This window comes from Lemur catta, chromosome 3 (assembly GCF_020740605.2).
Source record: "Lemur catta isolate mLemCat1 chromosome 3, mLemCat1.pri, whole genome shotgun sequence".
Classification (NCBI taxonomy): Eukaryota; Metazoa; Chordata; class Mammalia; order Primates; family Lemuridae; genus Lemur; species Lemur catta.
In genome coordinates, this window is record NC_059130.1 from 76,628,326 (window position 1) to 76,650,780 (window position 22,455).

Consider the following 22,455-nt stretch of genomic DNA (forward strand, 5'->3'; position numbering starts at 1 on the left):
ACTTGAGATGAAGAAATATCATACCTTTAAACTCTCCATCTTTATCCACAGGGCCCTATAAATTATTGAATTAACTTTCTTCTCAATAAATCCCATACCATATCTTTTATCTATTGTATTGTTCAACCATCCTGATAGCCATAGTTATGACTTTAAGGCAATTAACACTGAGAAAAGCCTTCCCATTCACACAGTAAGAATCAAAGTTACGTGCAGCAATGTTTTCTTTAAATGCTATCTTATAGTCTAATCCTTTGGCAAACCTTGAATAACTGAGTAAAATAGACTACCAAATTAAGCAAAGCATTCTGTTATCCAATTAGACTACCTAAATGGACGTTTAGTGCATGTTGTCAGTGGTTTTCACAACTACTGCTTCAGTCTACACAAGCTGGTGCAGAAAGGTCATTATCACAGGTTGCATCTGGATCCCAAGCCTGATCTCTTAAACAAGGAAGGATCTGTTCCTGCAAGTGGATGCTTGCCTCTCCTGAAGCTATCTGACATTCTTAAACACCCACAAAATGCATGAGTCAACTCTTAAAGATTTCTGAGATTAAGACTCCAAAGTGTTCTCTAACAGAAGAAGCAGAAAGTTCAGCATTAAGGAAACAACTTATCATTTTCCAACTAACATGTAGATACCTAGAAGTCACCCCAACTGAGAGATTGCACTAGGCTAGACCACCAAGTACCAGCTGCTTCTCTTTGAGCTGTCTCTTCCTCTAAGTGTGTGTGTGACACAGATAAGCTTTACCCTAAAAGTTTCCTAATAAATCACAAGCCAGCAGGGATTTGTAAGCTATTTCTAAAGAAGATAACAAAGATAGGTTTATAACTTGTTTACTATAAAACAAAATTGTAAAACTTTTAGAATCATAAAGTAAGATTTTAAAACCATAAACTAAGATTTTAATCCTATTCATTTGTGTTCCTTTGGACATCATCAGACTACGATCCCCGTGGGATCAACCCACTGACCACATGCTTCTCCTGAGGGAAAGAGAGACCTCTCTCCAATACCTTTTTTCTTTGCCATTCAGTCTTAGGCTACAATATTTAGCTCATGGTGGGAAAAATTACTATTGGTGTTTAACCAAAGGAAACTGTAGCTAACATTATTCAAATCTGTGTAATCAATTTTCACCTAGGTCAAAAGTAGGTTAATAGTAAAAAACAAAATTTATCATTGAACCTAGATTTGAGCCCAAAAGTACAAATGTGCACCTCTTTATCACAAATTGTGAGATTAAAAATAAAAGAATTTATAATGTATTTTACTTCCTGACATCTATATTTTAACAAGGGACAACACCCTTTGAAAAACATTAGAATGGCTTCATTAAGAGGCAAAGAGCAAATATGATACAAGGAATTACCTCCCGGCGGGGAATCAGGAATTTTGACTTAGTTCTGCTTCCAACTCACTGCCCACAGGACTCCGGGCACATCAACGTATTTCACTTATCATGGCCTCAAGTTTCCTCATCTGCAGGAAGTGAGTTGGGCCATTCTACCTGTTACCTCAGTGGGAGGATTTCAACCCCCTGCAACTGGCTTTGGGCCTGCGTGAAGGGTAGAGGATCCACCTCCCCAGTATGCCTCAAACCACACCAGCTTCCTTTAAGCCACAGAAGTTCCATCTCTAAGGTGAGGAGAAGGACTTTAAAGAGAGGCCAGGCACAGTTAGTCACACCTGCAATCCCAGTGTTGTGGGAGGCCAAGGTAGGAGGAATGCCTGAGGCCAGGAGTTTGAGATCAGCCTGGCCAACACGGTAAGACCCCATCTCTACAAAAAAAATTTTAAAAATTAGCTGGGCATGGTAGCCAGCACATATACTCCTAGCTACTCGGGAAGCTGAGGCGGGAGGATCATTTGAGTCCAGGAGCTTGAGGTTACAGTGAACTATGATCATGCCCACTGCACTCCAGCCTAGGCAACAGAACGAGACACTGTCTCCAAAAGAAAAAAAAAAAAACAAAAAAAACAAAAAAACCCCACACACAAAACACAAAAACACCAAGGAGAGTCTCTTTGCTTTCATGGGCAGCCAAGGAACTAAACACTGTACCCATCCTAGACATGAGGTGTGGAGTCAGGACCAGAACTCAGGTCTGAATCATCAGTTAGTGTTCTTTCTACCATACTTTCCCTAGAACACTTCCTGGGAATAAGGGTCAATGCTTTGTTAGGCCTCTTTGCTCTTTCTCTCTAGACAGACTGGATATTTATATTCACTTAGTCTAATTTTGTACTCTGGGTCCAGAAACGTGTTGGCAGTGGGTATGTTTCTATAACAGCCAAGATAAAAAGATGCATGGTCAACAGCCATGACTTTGGGTAGGGGTAGGGCTGGCATTATTGAAAAGGAAGGTGATCTAGTCTCTAAAGGACACCCAGCAGATTCTCCACCCTTAAGCTTTCTCACTCCACCAGCAGATCAATTATTATTTGACCCTTCAAACTGATTCAAAGAACAAAATAGTGTAGTAGCCTCATTTTGAAAATAAATAAATCATGAAAGTAAAAGACACTGGAGTTTCATAAGCCAAAAAATTTTGGATGTCCTGAGAGTATTTTCTTGGCCCAGGATAGGAACACAGGCATTTATAAACACACCATGAACATCTGGTGTAGTACCACATGCTGCTTTATATAAGCAGCAGAGGAGAAAAGCAGATTGGAATGGTTGCAACAGAAGTTGGGCAAAGGAGCAAATAGGAAAAAGGCAAGTAATCTAAAAGGTTTGCCAAAATCATAGAAGAGTTTTAGACCCAGAGTGTTTAAACTCAAACTCTTCTCAAACTCACATTCTGCAAATCCGCCCTGGTATCCACCATGCGAAACACTTTCAGCCCCAGGGAGTAGGATTACACTTGAAATCTCATGGGCTCTCCAGATTTTCTCACTCGGCATAAACCACAGAACAGCCTCCCCGTAACCTGAGCACAGCCCAAATACTAGCCCCATTCAGAGGACAGGGAAACATTTCACTTTTAAAGCAACACAAACAGTAATTCCTTGCCATCGCAGAAGGCCCAGAGCGTGAATCTTGCTGTGCCATGCACCTTGCTGGCTGCCTCCTGAGCAGGATCTTGGCTGCAGACCAGCGTGAGCATAGCTGCTGTTCTCCAGTGCCATCTGCTCAGACAGGATGGATTGCTACTGCTGCCATGAGAGAGCACCAAAAATGTGTTCTGCTCACGAGCCTCCCAAGGGAAGGGGGGAAAGGGAGAGAGCAGATGCTGACACTCTCTTCCGACAGGGCCTGCTCAGCTTGCAGCGAGGGCAAGGGGTCCTCTGAGTGGGCCCACATGCAGTGCCCCATCAACACCCAGTAAGAACAACAATAATGACACCAGACGCAACAGTAATTAAACACTTATTAAGTACTGGACCAGTCGCTGTCAAATTACCATCAAGACCACTATTTTGGTTTCTTGAAACTAAAAGGTGTTTTGTACACAAAAAGGGAAAATATTGTAAATCTGAAAATGTGTCTCCCTTACTTGCAAGGTTCATCTAATTCCTAATGTGAGTCACATTAAAAAGATATAAAAATATTGGGCCAAATTTTTTTACTTCCTTATATGCATTCTCTCACTTAATTCTTACAGCAACCCTATGAGGTAGGACCATTAATTATCATTCTTAGTGTGTGGCTGAAGAAATGGAGATAGAAAGTGTTTGAGTAACTTGCCTGGCTTGGCTGGCTTCCCAGGCAAAGTGATCCCAGAGCCTGTACTCTGCCTCCCTAGCCTTCCCTCACTTCCTCAAGCAATTAGTCTCTTCCTCCCCCACTATCATACTTTGTTCAATCATCAGCCCCTGTCCCCTAGTGAACTGAGAACTCCTCCTGGGCAGGTCTTGTTTAGCAGAGTGACTTCAACAAAGGTTCAGGGGCCAAGGGATACCATCAATATTTTTTAAATTGAGTAAGTGAATAAATGAAGAAAGGAAAAAGAAAAAAGGAAGAAAGAGAAGCCAAATCAAATGTAGTGAGAAAAAATAATAAAAAACCCTGACACTTGAGGGTCTGTCTTTGCCAAAGGGAAATTCAATCTCTATAATGTTCCTCTCTGTCTCAGGCACTTGGGGGAAAATAAGAAACTCTATCTAAAAATTTAATCAAGTTTAAAACAAAGCCCACTAAAGTGTCAAAAACTTCTGCCTATGCTTTGTTCTGTTCAGGGAAGCAATTTAATGAGTTTTTGGTGGATCAGCAAAGGCTAGGGTTTATTTTGGGGTTTGAGGGTGAAGAAGGAAACTGTTCTGGATTAGAAAGCAGCAGGTATTAGAGGGTTGAAAGCTGAGAGACAGAAAAAGAGCAAAGTTTCCAGAAGGGAAAAGAGCAAGAAGTCAACAAGTTGAACTCTAAGCTAGGGGAGGGGCAGGCACTGGCAGGAGGGCTGTATGGGGAACAGCTGATAGGTTTTTAGGATACTGGTGTCTAATATGCCGTATCAAGTGCTTGTGCCAGACTCTGGTCCCCGTCACCCCAACCCTTCAATACAACCACCTTACATTAGCAGTGCTTTGGGAAAAGGAAAAAATAAGGGTAGTGTCTAACATGGGGTGAAGTCATGCAGAAAAGGGCAGCCCTTACAAGATTGTAAAGCAGAAGTGAAAAATTCCAGAAGCATGAAATCTGAGGATGAGGTGACTAGAGAGAATACCCTGCCCTACAGACAGTAGTGTAGTTACTGTGTACCCACCAAGTAAACGATGAAGGCCAAGTCTTTCTAATTTAATAGATAACGCTGGAGGACAGGGATACCTGATAACTCTGGTTAAGTAAGAAAGATGTGTGTAATAGGACCAGCCGAGTGCCACAGACCAGGGGCCACTAATCACCCCCACTGTGAGAACATGTCCTCCACACAGCACAGTCACTACCACGCCGCACATTGTAATGACTCAACACTAACGACCAGAATCTGTGTTTCGAAAATCTTTTGAAAACTCAGTGCAAGCTGGCCCAGAAGCAGAAGTAGTGAGAAGAAAGAGAAGAAAGCACTGGGTTTCATCTTGCGACTCTGGAAGTCTTACTTCACTAATTAATCTAAAAATGAGCCGCTAAATTACCCAATCGGAAACATCAAACTCTGCCAGCTTGCTTTCTGGGTAGGACAACCTATTCCCACGGTTGTCTCCATTCCAGTGAGTTCCTAGATATCTGCGGGTGTTTCCCTCATAAATCAAACTGCCTGTAGTATTATGAGCTCCTCAATCTCAATCCCTAAGCTTATTCTATACCCAGGTCTCTACCATCTTCTTCTATGCCATACTGCTATTCCAAACAGCACATATGTGAGAATGAATGCTCCACCAGATATACTAATTTTAGAGTCACTGTAAAATCTTCACACTTTCTCCACCTGCCAAATGAAAGGAAGAAAACAAAGCAGGCTTATATAGTTCAGCAGCTGCCACAGCTGCTCTCTAAAAATTGGTACAAAGAAGGTGACACATTCTCTTGAGACAAGAATTTCCCCTCCACCCCCTTTTTTTCAAAAAATGCTAAACCAGAAGATACCTGCAGTCTCTAAAGATGATCAGCTTGGTACAGTAGAGCCACCTCACCAAGGCAGCAATGTCTGGCCACAGCCAACAAAATAAAGTTACATTTTAAACTCATTCCACTTCTCAAGAATACAATTAGATTCCACTTCTTTGCAATGTAAAAGCATGACAAAATCTTCAAGTAAAGTTAAAACTGATACTGCTAATAATCATCCATCTATTCAGCCCTGCATATTTTATGAGAAGCATCAACAACATCCAGTTTACAGGACCTTACAGGCTCTTTTAGGAGCAGCTATTTCTGCTACTTTGTACAGAAAGAAACATCAAATGAATCTGTACCAAAAAAAAAAAAAGAAGGATCAGGCTCAGTGGCTCACACCTATAATCCTAGCACTCTGGAATGATCACTTGAGCTCAAGAGTTCGAGACCAGCCTGAGCAAGAATGAGATTCCCGTCTCTACTAAAAATAGAAAAATTAGCCGGGCGTCGTGGTGCACACCTGTAGTCCCAGCTACTTGGGAGGCTGAGGCAGGAGGATCTCTTGAATCCAGGAGTTTGAGGTTGCTGTGAGCTAGGTTGATGCCTCGGCACTCTACCAAGGGCAACACAGTGAGACTTTGTCTCAAAAAAAAAAAAAAAAAAAAAATTAGAAGAAGAAGAAGAAAACACAAGACAGACAAACTGCTACAATAGGAATGATACCCCACCAGGGAGCTGCCTTACCTGAAACCCCAAACAGAGCTGCTTTGCCTGGAGCAACACTTGGTACCATCAAGAACAAAACTTTAAATAGTTGATTCTGCCGTTTTTATTTTTATTTTTGCCTTTCATTAGCCACTAACCATGTAACAGATTTCCAAGATATAACTAAGGCAAATAGGAACAGAACTAGCATTACAGAGAGATTCTATCATCATAATGTAACTTCTAGAAACATCACTTGCCACCCCCCAGGGAGTTCCTGGCTGCTGTCTCTTAGAACATCTCCTGCCGACTAACAGTAGTTCCAGCCAGCTCAGCCACCATCTGTGGCTGTCTTTCACAATCCCAGTCATCAAGGAGAGGCAGTGTTTCAGGGCTGTTTGGTTTGGCTAGGCTCCTCTGCGCATAAGTGCATGCATTTTTTATTTTCTGGGGTTTGAGCTCCACAGTGTTTAAAACGTGACATTCAAATCACCTGTAATAGAAGACAAGAAAGCACGACATCTCTAATATCCTAAAATGCATCGTGGCCATGAGATTTGGATGGGCACTGAGACAACCTAACAGAAACATTTATCCTGCGGGGGAAAAAAATCTTTCTAAGAGGCTCTGAAAATTCATTCCCTCTACCAAATTAACCCCGTAGTAATCAACTACTAACAACAAACACCAACACACACCTCACACTACTGGGGGTAAGGTAGTGAAAGACTTGCCTTGGGCCAAAAATTGAAGAAGTCACCAAAAAAAAAAAAAAAAAATCACAACCAATGATCAAGATAATTAATATTTAATGCAATGTTTTAACACATTAACTGCCATGAGAGTTGTATTTAACTCACTCTAGTTTTGACCCCAGGGCCACATGAAGCAAATATAAAATCTTACTTGTTGATGTTTTATTGTTACAATTAATGTTGACAATTCTCAAAATATGGATTAAATGAATAGAAGTCAATATATTTCATTTTTCTACTTATGTTTACCTTCAAATTATACTTGAAGTTTTTATTCTATTTTCATAATAAAACACTGTGGCCTCATGGAAAATTTCTGGGTTTTGTGTGGCAGTCAATGTGTTAAAATATCTAAATTAATGCCAAAAAAAACTATGATGAAAAACTACCAAAATTTTAAATAAAAACAGGATCCAACCTTGTACTTGCCCAACTCACTCTCATTTATCTCATCCTAATCCAAATCCTGTTGGACCTGGAATTTATTTAAAATCTTGGTATTCTGTCCATTTTATTGCATTCAACTATTACTTGATTGCTGAAAGTTTTGGGTGCCCCCTTAAATTTTTCACTGGAGGACAGTGCCTTACTCACTTCACTCTAGCCCTGGCCCTGACAACACGTATTAACCTGTTTAATATTCACAAGAAAACCCTATAAGGTAGCTCCCCCATTACTCTCATTTACAAATGAGTAAATACAAAAATATTGGCTACTTTGCCCAAGGTCATAGAGTTAGGATGGCCAATTCAGATTCCAAATCAAGCTATCTGGCTCCAGAATCTATACTCTTTTTGGAGACAGGGTCTCTCGCTCTGTCACCCAGGCAAGAGTACAGTGGTATCATCACAGTTCACTGCAGCCTTGAACTCCTGGGCTCAAGTGATCCTCCTGCCTCAGCCTCCCAAGTAGCTGGGACTACAGGCATGCACCACCATGCCCGGCTAATTTTTTCTATATATATTTTAGTTGGCCAGATAATTTCTATTTTTTTTTAGTAGAGACAGGGTCTCGCTCTTGCTGAGGCTGGTCTTGAACTCCTGACCTCGAGTGATCCACCCGCCTTGGCCTCCTAGAGTGCTAGGATTACAGGCGTGAGCCACTGAGCCTGGCCCCTACAAAAAAAATTTAAAAAATGAACTCGGCATGGTAGCACATGTCTGTAGTCCTAACTACTGGGGAGGCCAAGATGAGAGGATCACTTGAGAGCCCAGGAGTTATGATGGTGCCACTGCACTCCAGCCTGGGCTACAAGACCCATCTCCTGAAAAAAAAAAAAATTTTGCAAATCAAACATCTGATAAGGGACTCGTATCCAGAATATGTAAAGAATTCAATAATAAGAAGATAAAAGAGCCAATTTTAAAATGGGAAAAGGATTTCAACAGACATTTTCTAAGGAATTCATCCAAATCATCAGTAAGCATATGAAAGGAAGTTCAACATCATTAGTCCCTAGGGAAATACAAATCCAAACCACAATGAGATACCACTTTATACTCACTAGGGCAGCTAGAATCAAAGACAGACAGACACTAACAAGTGTTGAAAATGAAAGAGAAGTCATTGCTTAAGTCATGGCTGGTGGGAATGTAAAATGTGCAGCTGCTTTGGAAAACCATTTAGCAATTCCCCAATATATTAAACATAGTTACCAAATGACTCAGTAATTCTAGTCCTAGGTATATACTCAACAGAGATAAAAACATACATCTACACACTTACATACAAATGTCCATCAACTAATAAACAAAACGTGGTACACCCACACGATAGATTATCTGGCAATATAAAGAAATGAAGTACTGATACATACTACAACATAGATAAACCTTGAAAACATGCTAAGTAAAAAGCCAGACATAAAGTCACATTTATTTCTTGCTGAACACTGCCGACATGGTGTTCAGGCGCTTTGTGGAGGTTGGCTGAGTGGCCTATGTCGCCTTTGGGCCTCATGCCAGAAAGCGGGTCGGGACTATAGATATTATCGATCAGAACAGGGCTTTGGTTGATGGACCTTGCACTCAGGGAGGAAGATAAGCCATGCGTTTCAAATGCATGCAGCTCACTGACTTCATCCTCAAGTTCCCACACAGTGCCCACCAGAAATACTTGTCCGACAAGCCTGGCAGAAGGGAGATATAAATGCAAAATGGGCAGCCACAAGATGGGCCAAGAAGATGGAAGCCAGAGAAAGGAAAGCTAAGATGACAGATTTTGATCGTTTTAAAGTCATGAAGGTAAAGAAAATGAGGAACAGAGTACTCAAGAATGAAGTTAGTCTTCAAAAGACTGAAAAGCTTCTCCCAAAAAAGCACTTGCTAAGGGTGCTGTTGCTAAAGTTCCAGCAAAAAAGGATGACTACTGCAGGCAAGGAGGCTCCAGCCCAGAAGGTTCCTGCCCGGAAAGCCACAGGCCAGAAGGCAGCGCCTTCTCCAAAAGCTCAGAAGGGTCAAAAAGCTCTCGCCCAGAAAGCACATGTTCCAAAGGCATCTGGCAAGAAAGCATAAGAGGCTATTATAAAAGTAATAAAGGTTCTTTTTGACAAAAAAATAATAAAAATAAAAATAAAGTCACACTGATATGAAATATCCAGAATAGGCAAATCCATATAAACAGCACTAGAGTAGTAACTGCCGGAGGCCGGAGGGAAGGGGAGATGGGAAGTGACTGCTAACAGATACAGGGGTTCGTTACAGAGTAATGAAAATGTTCTGAAATTAGACAGTAGTGACGGTTTTACATCTCTATAAAATATACTAAAACCACTGATTTGTACACTTTTAAAGGATAAATGATGTTGTATGCAAATTATATCTTAGTAAAGCTGTTATTTATATAAAAAAACAAACATACCAACCAAAATACCAAAGGATTCCCATCCAGTGACGATGAAACCCAAACTCTTGGCCATGCCTCAAGGTCCCATCTTTCCAGCTTCCTCTTCTACCATCCCCTCCTCACTTACATGCTCCAGAGACACAGGCCTCCTCTCTTCTCCACTTACTGAAAGTTCACACCTACATTAGGGTCTTTCCACATGCTGTTCCCTCTGCCCTCAAATCTTCACAAATCCCTAGTTCCTACCCTCATTCAGAGCTCACCTTAAATATCACCTCCTCAGAGAGGCCTCCAACGTTACAATCTCAAGAAGTCTTCCCAGTCACTCTCCATCACTGTGCTATCTTATTTTCTTCACAAGTACTTACAGAAGATACCAGGTACAAGGCCTAAGGTATACAAGGTGTTTTATTTTTCCCTTGTTTATAGTACATCTCCCCTCCTCCCATAATAGGCTATCAAAACATTGTTCAACTGAATTGTCACTAATAAATTTACTATTCACATGGCAAGAGACTATAACTGAAGTTATGAAATAAAATATCTTACAGGGAGAGGATAACAAATGGATAACAAATTAGAGGTACAGATGGGTGTGAGAGAATTTCAGAGAAGAAAATGACCTGTAGCAGCAACAGCTGTGGAAAAGGTGTGTGGAAGCAATGAGAGTGGAAACAGACTTTGAGAAATTAACATAAGTGTGAAAGGAATTACAGGCAAAATGCACATCTGAACAGTGCACTTTGTCTATGACCTCTACGTTCACCCACACACATGCACACCACCACCCCTCCTGGGAACATAATGTGGACCTTAGAACTTGAACCCTAGACTGTAAGGGCCTCAAAGACAGAGAACAAGTTTTCCCTTTTTCATGCCACCCCATACTAATGCAGGCACATTTGTCAAATGAATAATAAAATAATATAATAAAATAATAATGCCAAGTTCAGGAATTATTCCAGAACTTTTGCCATTATGATGAAAAGCAATCTAGACCTCCTCACAACAGAGATGGTTTCTATCTTAGATTTTTGGTCCTTTTGGAGAGGGGGAGAATCAGTGCTCCTTTTAGATATTTTTGTAATGTTTTAGGGACAGAACAACAAAAAGCACATACCTCCATACCACCCTTAAAGAGCCTTCTGAACCTCAACGTACTTGTGGAGAGATTCTCTGACATCCACCATGCTACAGTCTGAATGTGTCCCCCAAAATTCATATGTTCACACTAAATCACTACTGTGACAGTAGTAGGAGGCAGGCTCCTGCAGAGCTGATTAGATCATGAAGCCTCCTCCTTTGTGAATGGGATTAAGTCCCTTATAAAAGAGGCTTCATGTAGAGCTTGGCCCATCCTTTCTGCCATGTAAGGATGCAGAGTTCAAGGCTCCATCTTGGAAGCAGAGACCAGCCCTCACCAGACACCAAACCTGCCAGAACCTTGCTCTTGGCCTTCCCAGCTTCCAGAACTGTAAGAAATAAATTTCTGTTATTTATAAATTACCCAGTCTCAGGTATTTTATTATAGCGGCACAAATAGACTAAGACATGCTGACTCCATATGGCATTCACAAGACGTGTATTTCACTAGTTTCCGGGGCGCCAGGATGGTAGTATGGAGTCCCACGTTTGAATGTTAGTTTCCCTTTAACTAGCTTTTTGACCTAGGGCAGGTTACTCGACCTTTCTGAGGCTACTTATTTGTAAATGATAACAACTGCTCTGTAGATCTGTGTGCAGATCAGAAAAAGTATGCATACATTAGCCAGTCCAGGACCCGACAGATGCTTCACCCACTGCAAATGTTGGTTAGGACCAAGTCACAAGAGTCACAAAGGGTCAGGGTCTGGGTCTGCTGCCCAGAAAGAAGGTGCTGACGGAAGATCATAAAATAGTTGATTTTTAGCTTCTTGGAAATTTGATGAGCAGGAATGACTTTGCATTATTTCACAATTATCTGGCTAAGTAAGGGATGCTTGCTGCTAGACCTGTTGTTTAACTCGAACAAGAGTTCTTAGCACTTGGAGGTGAAACTGTTAAAATATAACATCCGCCATCTAAACTGAACTTCATGAAGCTATACAAATGAGACCTTTTGTACCATGTCTTAAAGGCCAACCTGAGAACTAAACATCAAGTGAAGAGGGGAAAATATACAGAGTAACCCAAAAGCCTCTACTACCCACTCATGCTTAAAAACAAATTTTATTAAAGTTTGCTAAAGGAAAATACACAGTTGAGATATCTGATCTACTGTCTATTGTCAAAGTACATTGCTTAAAACCTTACAAGGAAAACCAAATTTCTAAGTCCTTAAATCTTTTCACGACATAGACCAATATACAGATTGCTGAAGAGCAGACTAGCATAATATGATACCATTTAGCAATTTACTTGGTAGATGTTAAAGCGTACAAGTAGGCCAGGTGCAATGGCTCACACCTGTAATCCTAGCACTCTGGGAGGCTGAGGTAAAAGGACTGATTGAGCTCAGGAGTTCAAGACCTGCCTAAGCAAGAGAGAGACCCCTGCCTCTACTAAAAATAGAAAAATTAGCAGGGTGTTGTGGTGCGTGCCTGTAGTACCAGCTACTGGGGAAGCTGAGGCAAGAAGGTCACTTAAGCCCAGGAGTTGGAGGCTGCAGTGAATTAAGAGGATGCCACTGCACTCTACCCAGGGTGACAGAGTGAGACTCTGTCTCAATAAAATAAAATAAAAATAAATAAAGGACACAGGTAATTCAATATGTTGTCCATAATGGGTGAATTTATACCTAATAGTTTGAAACCCAATTTACTAGTTTCATGATTGCTTGCTCTCACTTGAGCTCAGGAAGTTTGAAGCAGAAGTTTAAGCTTCATGAACTATGATGCCACTATATTTATGTGTATCATAAAGGAAAGCACAGGTAATGGGAGCCAAAACAGGTGACATGGAGCAGGCATGATAACCCTTTCCTGTGAGAGTATAATTAGAGATGAAAGCAGATTAAAATGATGATATACAAGGTACGACCAAGCCATAAAAAAGCAAGGACCTCTTGTGGACCACAAACAAACTCTAGAAGAGGCATTCCAGGTATGCCATGACAATGACCACCTCATCTCTTCCCCTGGTAGCTGCACTCACTTGTCAAAACTCAGCTCAGGAATCACCTCCTCTAAAAAAGCCTTCCCAAATCCCACCTCCTCCTAAATGCTGGGTAATCTGCCTCCTCCCTGTGCCTGCACATCTTCCAGCCTCAATTACTTTATTTTATACTTATTTGCCTGCCTCCTTCTCCCCCAAAAAAACTTAGCAGCTCCTTCAGGGAACAGACCTTGTTTCACCTCTTTGCATCCCACAAGCCAACACTGCCTGGCACTCAAACATTTGTTGAAAGACGTATTTACCAGGACATTCAGTGCAGCATGTTTTGTACACCAAAGGACTGTAAATAACCTAAATTCCCATCAACAGGGTACTGCTTAAATTGTAGGTTTTCAAAGTACGGTCAGAGGGCCCCTGAGGGTCCATGAGACCTTTTTAGGGGTCCATGAATTCCCCCTTTCACTACTACGTATCTGTATTCTCCAAATACTTTAACCGAAACAACACAGCACCAAAGACTGAATGAAGAGCCAGATGTGAGAATGAAGCTTTCTTCGATTAAGCCAGAGATTTGAAAATATGCAAAACAACACTACTTTTCTCATTAGATTTTGTTTTAGAAAACTGCTGTTTTTCATAAAAACATGGTAACATAAAATGGATGGATTTATTAGTTATTTTTATTAATATTTTTAAATTTCTCAGTTTTAATTTCTATTAATATCTAAAATTCATATAAACAAAGGCTCTTTGGGGTTCTCAATATTTTTTAAATGTGTTAAAAGGTCCTGAGACCAAAATATTAGAGAAAGGCTAGCTAAAGAAACTGTGGTACATGTGTACAAGAAAAGAGAATGTGGCCAAATTTGTAAAAGAATGAAGTAGATTGATACATGCTGATAGAAACCAATGTCTAAGCTATAATGCCAAGTTAAGAAAAAGAAGTGCAAAAGAATAAATTTGTTCTTTAAGAGGCATTACCGTATGCTGTAGATGTACATATAAATTCTTTGGATGAACATCCAAAAAATGTTAAAAGCAAGCGCCTCTGCGGAGATGAACTGGGGAGCCAGGGGTCAGGGAAGGGAGGGAAACTTTCTACTCTATTCCTGGTGTACTATTTGAAAATATCTGCATATATTACCTTCAAAAAATAAAAAATGGAATAAATTATATCGGAAAAGAGAAATAGGACATGGGCATTAAACTCACATGAAATGTGAGCATTTAATGGCCTTGGAAAATGTTAAATGGCACATTAAGTAAATCAAGCAATTTTCAAAATAGTAATGCTATAATACTATAATACAATACAGTAATAATATAATTATTATATTATTACTGTGTGTGTATTCCTATATTAAGACTGTGTGTGTATTCCTGAAAAACAATCTGGAAGGATTATACTGTATATAAAAGTATTAGCAGTGATTTTTTTCCTTCCAGTTAGTGGATTACAAGTGATTGTCTTCATCTTTCTCAGCTTTCTACACTTTTGATAACCTACACATATTATTTCTATAATCAGAAAAACAAAGAGAGAATTCATATATGTATGAATGTATATCTATATTTACACAAAATATTTATTGAGCCAAAAAGTACAGAATAAAGTAGCACCTGAAAGCTACCAAGAACTTAACTGTCTGTAAGTTAAGTTTAAAACTCTCTTCTTCCTCTATGGTTTTTTTTTTTTTTTTTTAGACAGGGTCTCCCTCTGTCACCATGGGTAGAGTACAGTGGCATCATCAAAGCTCACTGCAACCTCAAACTCCTGGGTTCAAGCAATGCTCTTACCTCAGCCTCCCAGAGTGCTACGTCTTTAGCTGTGACTACAGGCGTGGGCCATCACACCCAGCTAATTTTTTCTATTTTTGGTAGAGACAGGGTTTCCGCTCTTGCTCAAGCTGGTCTTTAACTCCTGAGCTTAAGCAATCCTCCCACCTTGGCCTCCCAGAGTGCTAGGATTACAGGCATGAGCCACTCCACCAAGCCTAAAAACTATTTTGGCTCAAGAGTTTTATTCCTAGAAACCTATCCAAGGTAAGTATATTTGTCCAATGTTATGCATATAGTGACGTTCACAAGAGCTTTCTAAGCAGCAAATAATGCAAATAAACCAAATGTTCCCCATAAGATTGGTGAGACACACTCTAGTTCAACTCTATGGCACATTTACCCAGGCAGGCACTCAAGGCCAAAATCCTAGGACTGGTTGTATACATCTTTCTCTCCATCACCTGTCACAACCAACTCATTACGTCCAGTTGGCTCTGCCTTTACACATATCTCAAAAGCCTTTCATTTCTCTCCTTCTTAGCACCACCACCCAGTCCAAGCCAAAGTCCACTCTATTCATCCATGTTGCTCTTCCTCTTGCTCATCTGGAGTCACTCCTTCACAAAGCACGCAAAAGGTCACCTTTCAGAAGGCTAATCCATGCATGTCACTGTCCTACTTAAAACCCTTCCATGACTTGCCAGTGCCCTTACAATAAAATCCAATCCTTACCAGGATCCTCAAGACTCTACCTGATCTGGCACCTGCTCATTTCTCTGACCTAACTTACTTCTGCATCCCTTCTGCTCACTAGGCTCCGAACATACTGCCTTTTCTCTCTGTTCCTCAAGCAGGCTATTTGTTCTCACCTTAGGATCTTTGCACTTACTGTTTCTTCTGCCTAAAACACTCTGCTCTTAGATCATAGCATGTTCATTTATTATGATATGAGCAGAGGATACATTCACCTCCCAGAGAGGCCTTCCTTAATCACACAACCTAGGACAGCCACTTTGTCCCAGGTCACTAACTCATCACCATTTCATTTCCTTCATAATATGCACTTCTCATACTATCCTTTTTATCTCACACATGCTTACCTTCTGTCTCCTGAATCCCCTCAACCTCTCACCTCCCTGTGGACTCTCACCTCTATGGACAAAGAAATATTTGAGTAGGTACTCAAAAATATCTGCTGAATGAATGGAATATTTATATAGACATTTAAAATATTTTTGAAGAAACTTTAAGAACACAGGGAAACTCTCACAATACATATCTTAGTGGGAAGAAGAAAAGTTATCAAATACGATAACACCAGGTTTGTTGGGGATGGTGGCAAATACACAGAAAGGAAAAAAATAACTTCTGTCAGCATTTTAAAGTGTCAGGGTGGTATTAAGGGTAATTTTTACTTGCTTCTTCAGTTACTTCTACCATTTCACATTTTCTAAATTTTCTACAAAGCATGACTTTGATTAGAAAAAGCTACTTTTAAAAAATGATCACACTGGAAGAATGTGCAAAGATTCACATACGCGTGTGGCTAAGACAGACTTACTGTCATGGGATGCCTTATTCAGGGCACAAATAGTGTTCTTCAAATATGTGTAAAAACCCTCAAAGAAACAAACAAACACAAGCAAGCAGATGTGGAGTGGACCTTTGGACTGGAGAGAGGCCTCAAAACCAGTCAGACCCTTGCTTGACCTGTGCTACATGCTGAATCTCACAAAGCTAGGGGAAAAAATGGAGTACAGTATACTCTAGAAATCCTGTAATAAGCCCAAGACCCTGTATGATGTACAAAAAAGGTTAACTCTTACAGTGAGCTATTAATCATGCAACTGTGCTCTAGCCAAGGCAGAAGGAGGTGCTGTCTCAAAAAAAAAAAAAAGGAAAAAAAAAGAAAAAGTTAACTCCTGAAAGTTGTTTTAGATACATTGTTGAGCCCTGACTCTCAAGTCTCTCTGATACAATTTCTCTATCCCCCCCTTACATAAGATACACATTTATACTTAATGAGCAACAACAACAACAAGAAAACCCTAGCCCTCTGAACTAGGCCATCTTTTCAGAGAGAAGAGGCTCAGCCCATAAACAACTTTGAAATGCTAGTCCCATCTGCAAACCCCAGCAAGAACTGCAGTTAATATTAAGAGCAGAAACAGGTTTGTTCTTGAACATATTTTCTCTCAAGCAAGTCCAAGATGCTTCCAGTTGGAGATTTGCCAATTTTCCTGCACTTGAAGGCGATAGATCCGGTATAAAATAATGTGCTTTTTAAAAACTATCACTATTTGTCCAATCCTTAAAACAGGATTTTCATAACCTTCAGATATAACCCAACAAAACAATCTACTGCTAAATATTAGTATTTTTAACAGGACTCACTCTCACTCCTTTGAGTGCCAGCCCTGTGTGTGTATGTACTCATACATGCGTGTGCATGCACATACACAAGGAAAAAAGCTAATATTCCTTATGACAGAGTATAGGACCAGATCCTGGCAATCTAACATAACTCTCTGTTCTATTTACTCATGCAGTGTGCTAAAGAAAATCTCAGTGAAAGATCTGTGGGTGTGTCTTCAAATAAGGTAATTGATAAGCCTCAGCCCTACTGCTCCAGGCAGTCTAGGAAGGGCCAACGGGTGACAGCTATCATGAAGCTAATCTCAGATCTACACTAAGTACAAACTTTTACCATAAAGCTGACTAAAAAATAAGGACTCTATGCCCGTAGGCTGTTTGATTTCTGTGGGAAAATGTAGACCAAATTTGTGACCCATGCCCTTCAACAGAAACTTGATGAACTCCTTTTATGCATTAGATACTTTGCCAGATCCCTGTCCTTTAAGCCTAAGAGTGGGAATCAGAACACGATATAGGTAGAAGGACAACAAGGGGCACAAGATAATCTTAAACAATGCTACTGCTCCCAGTACCTAGAACACTGACACACGGCAGGTACTCAGCAGATATCTACTGTATGAATTAGACAGGCATTATACCTGCATCTTACCCTGTGTTATAATTGTATGTGACAGTAGCAACATAATGCGCAGAGGAGAGAGATGAATTCTGCCAGAGCAGGTGAGAGAAGACTTCCCAGAAGCAATGCCATCAGAGTGCCCCTTTCCTGAGGAGTAGCTTTTCACCAGGCAGTGGCTGCAGGAAGAGGAAGGCCATGTAGGTAAAGAGTATGCCCAAATCCAGGCTGGAGCAGATGGCCTGAACCACTTTCCAATCCAAATTCCTACACGGTTCTATTTCCTGGGCTTTGTTGTGCTGCATCATCTCCTTCAAATTTTCAACTATAAAAGGGTACATACAGAGAGGGTGGTTGTGCTCCTCTAGCAGGAAATTAGCTAAAAGCAAACAGCAGGTAACAGAAAAATGAATACTGTGGAATGTTTTATTTACCAGGCAGTGAGCCTGTAAGACTCTTCGTGACCTGTAAGATTCTTAGATTTTCTGAGAGAGAAAAATAACCTGATAACAACCCCTAAGTCCACTAAAAACACATCACTTTAAAAAAAAAAAAATTGATGCCCTTTATTTTTCTTCTTCTTTCCCCATGAACAGTTTTAAAATTGGTTCATGCAAAAACTACTTGATTCACAACAGAAAAAGAAAATATAAATACTTCTGTCACTTCTTACTCCAGGGTGAAACACTAGAGAGGAAATAAATGAAGGCATTTGAAAGAGGGCAGAAACTAAAATTCAGAACAAAGTTTTTTGTTTGTTTGGTTTAGTTTTTTTGAAACAGGGTTTCACTCTGCCTCCGCCTCCAGAGTGGCTGTGACTACAGGCACGCCCAGCTAACTTTTCTATTTTTTGTAGAAACCAGCTCTCACTGTGTTGCTCAGGCTGGTCTCGAACTCCTGGCCTGGAGTGATCCTCCCGTCTCAGCCTCCCAAAGTGCTGGGATTACAGGTGTAAGCCATCACACCCAACCAGAGAAAAAAATGAGAACAAGGGAAAATGGCAAGTGGAAAGTTTTCAGAACTCTTAAGAAAGTGCAGAAAGAAGCTATTTCCCATCACATCCTCTTTAAAAATGGAAAGGACCACTAGTCCAGTCCCAGAATGGACAGTATGAAGCCCTTCATGCTACAAGGAAACAGATCACCAACTCAGGTATAGGGAATTATGGGATGGGCTCCAACCCACCCTAGCCACATCCTCCCTCAGTGTCTCCACCTCCCTACCACGAAGCCGCCCAACCTAAACACAAAACCCTTAGGTTAAGAGCCAGCCTTCCCTCTTGGGCTGCTCCCCCCTCAAACTGCATTCCAAACACAGCATTCCAAGAATAAAATGCATTTGAATGTAGTATTCAAATCAAAATAGACCCACTTGAAGTAACAATACCCACAAGTGAAAATGCAAGAGCAATCCGGTACACAGAACTCTCCCTTCCGAGACATGGGGTGGGGGAAGTGTTTGTGTAAATGCCTGCCTTTACAACCTGCTTAAGTGGTAATGAATAAAACTCTGCCTTGGAGATACTTTAACTCCTTGCTCTCAAGCTTTCCTTTTGTTTTAAAGTACAGTTCTCCACCCACCGCTTCAAACTAACCTGTGCTTCAGAAATGTAGATCCTTGGATAATTACCCCATGATGGGCAATAACCACCCTGGACACAGCGAAGACCAGTCTGCAATACAAGTTCTTGTAAAGGAGTTGCTAATTAGGAGCACCTGCATCCCAGAAGGATTACGCACCACGCAGCAGAATCTCCGCTACCTCTTGCCTTTTAACGCCAATTCGTTTGACCGGTGCGAAGGTGGAGCGGGAGGAGAGGGGGAAACGGACGAACTGAACACTGTCAGACTAAGATCAGACGCTCTATATTCCCAAGTTCACCAGGCCAGGAAAGGGAGGCTTTTCTAGCCAAGGGAGGCAGCTAAAGAAGCCATTTCCAGGAAGGCTGGATTCAAATGTAATTTATCAGAACGAGTCTCCGATTAATCTCCTAAACGCCAGGCCCCGGCTTGGGGAGGAGGGGGAGTTGGTGGGGAGAGTTTACCTTAGAAGGCGACAGCGAACAGACAGGCCTCTCAAAGCCACCCAGGGCTCACCCTGCCCAGAGGCCCGAGGCTGCGCGGAGGGGCCGGAGGGCGCGCGGCTGCGAGCCCCACCGCGCCACAGGTTCCCCGGCGCGCAGCCCGGCCGGACTCCCACAGGTGGGCGGCGCTCCGCCTCGGGGGCTCGAGGCTCACTAGGGACTCGGGGGAGTGGGCCGGGGACCGAGGGGCTGGGGGACGGCTTTGCCTGAAGGAGGCAGCGTGAGAGGGAGGCTCGGGGTTTTTCGCTGCACGGTTCTCGCTCCGTCAGCCGGGTGGTTGCGGGCTTTTCCCCAAGGCAGGAGGAGCCGGGTGGAAAGAGGAGCCGCAGGCGCCTCCCACCCTCCTCCCCGCGAGCGTCAGCCTCCTCCCCGGGCGCGGTTAAGCCGCGCGGCCGCGGGCCGCCGACTGCATGCGCCCCGGCACGTACGAGCCTGCACGACCACACGCGGGCGGGGGAAGGGCGCCGGGGACTGAGGAACCCGGCCCCTCTTGGGCCCTTTCGCGCCCCGGCCTAACGCGACCCCGCTGCGGCTCACCCCCGCCCCTCGCCCCCGCAGCCCCTCACCGGTGTTGGCCTTGATGTTCTCCCGCAAGAAGTGGCCGCTGGAGAGATGCTGGAGGCCAAAGTTCTGGGCGATCCTCTGGCACACGGTGCCCTTGCCCGAGCCGGGCGGCCCGAGGATGACCGCGCGCAGGAGTTTGGAAGCCATTGCCTTCGCGAGCAGGGGGGCGGCCAAACTGGCAGCCCAGACAGCGGCCCCGGAGGGAGCCCCGGGAACTTTGTTTCTTGGCCCCTACCTCTGGCACCCTCAGCTCGCGCTGGGACTCGCCGGCCGCCCCTACAGGGGGAAGGAGAGACTTTTGAGACAACCCCTCCCCTCAGCCCTGCACTGGGACCGACTCAAAGGCGGAGTAAGGCGCCACGCTACACCTCCCCGCCCTCCTCCGCCCCCTCGCCCCCATGCAGAGACTCTGGAGAGCGCCCGGGGCCCCCGCCCCGCGTGGTCAGCCTCCGGGGAGGTCAGAGGTCGGCCCGGCCAGTCCCACCTCGGTCTTGTCCTCTGTCTCGCTCCTCACGCCGCGTTCCAAGAAGGGGGCCGGGCGGCCGGGCATCCCCAAGCCAGTCTCTGCCGAGCCAGGGAAGCTGGGATAAAGGGGTGACTCGAAGCGCGCCCCCGCCGTCCCACGCACTAGGCAGCCTAGGGGCTGAGCCCCGCTCTGGTCCCGGCACGTGGGCAACGTGTAGTCCGCGTCTCGGCCCCTCCCCGGCTGCTGTCACATCCCCCGGGGTCTCAGGGGCCGCCGCCTCCCGCTTGCACTCGGAGGGGCCCACCTCCGCCTGGGGTTGCGGATGCGCTCCCCAGCTGCGGGGCGCACGAGGAGCGCGAGCCCGGCGCCTCTCCACCGAAGCAATCAAATAAACACACACCTCAGCTGGAGGCAGCGCTCCGAGAGGCTCCCAGCCCGGATCCCGCAGGGCGGCGCCGCCTCCGCCCGCCCAGCCTCCGAGCCCCGGCCGGACGCGCGGGACTCGCTCCTTACGTAAGCCGGGGGGGCAGACTCCGCGCGAGCCGCCGGCCGGCGCCCCCTCCCCTTCCCACCCGCCTTCCGGGCCCACGTGCTCCCCGCGACCCAGTGGGGTGCGGGGGCGACGGCAGGTGGAGACGACGCGAGGGAGAGAAACCCCTTTTTTGCGGTCGCCTAGGGACTCAGCCCACTGTGAAGGAGAAGGAAAAATACAACTTGTTGAGCGCCTACTATGCGTCAAGTTCACAGCTAGGTGATTTCATTATGCAACAGCCTTTCCAGGTATGGCATTTACAGATGAGGAAAGGAGGCTTGGAGTGTGGCCATTCATTCATTCATTCATTCAACAAATGTTTATGGCGCGCCTAACACGTGCCAGACACACTGTTCTAGGGCCTTGGGATATGGCCATGAACAAGAAATCGAATCCTGCTCTCAGGAAGTTGCGCTCCAGCGGGAGTTTTGAACCCACGACTGACTCCAATGTCCATATGCCCTGAGGAACAAGGAAGGAGGGGATGTCATTCACCTGTGCTCAGGACCTTATAGGTAAGTGATTCCAGGACTTACACGTCCGTTATGTTGGTGCTATTCCTACAACTCACCAAGTCCAAATGGAAGCAGGCTCTCTCCCCCTCCTCAGCCTCCCCTGCATATCCCAATCCATATGCTGTTAAATCTGGGCCCACCTTACACACAGCCTTCAATTTCCCACCCCAAGTAGTGCCATAACCACCCATAAGACTCCAACTTCTGTGCCATTCCATTTTCCATACAGTTGCCAAAATATTGCCAAAGTAAAAATCAATTTCTATTATTATTTCCCCACTTCCAGTATTATCTTCCCTTCAGGATAAAGTGAAAAAAATTTTCAGAGGGGGCACACAGGTGAGGTGCCTTCCACACACCTTCACATTCTGCGCACCCCTCCTCTGCCTCAATTCCACCGCCCACCTGCCTGTGGAAATCCATTCATTGCAGAGTTCTGAACGCCACCAACAGGGCTCAGAGAGGCTGAGGAACGCAAATGGTGGGGATGGTGTGGAAAAGAACCTCCTCTCAATTCCTGGCTGCTCTGTTGTGGGGCGGGGGTCAGAGCCTGACATAACATCCTGCCACCCAGCCCCTCTCCCCCAAATCCTCCAGGCACAAAATCACTCAGGCCACAA

General features: G+C 43.7%; 1 protein-coding gene and 1 pseudogene across 5 annotated transcripts in view; one reads left to right on the plus strand and one right to left on the minus strand.

Annotated features, from left to right (window-relative positions):
• The window catches only part of AK4 (adenylate kinase 4), a 67,518-nt gene extending 46,213 nt beyond the window's left edge, over positions 1-21,305 (minus strand). Inside the window, exons 1-2 of one of the 5 annotated variants that reach the window (XM_045547825.1) lie at positions 21,189-21,305; positions 20,325-20,598 (exon numbers count right to left, since the gene is read on the minus strand). In XM_045547825.1, the coding sequence (XP_045403781.1) occupies positions 20,325-20,469 (145 nt within the window). In that variant the 5' untranslated portion in view covers positions 20,470-20,598; positions 21,189-21,305. The other 4 variants (XM_045547827.1, XM_045547826.1, XM_045547829.1 and 1 more) reach the window with 4 other exon arrangements.
• LOC123635559 lies at positions 8,867-9,480 on the plus strand (annotated as a pseudogene).
• Positions 21,306-22,455: the final 1,150 nt, after the last annotated feature.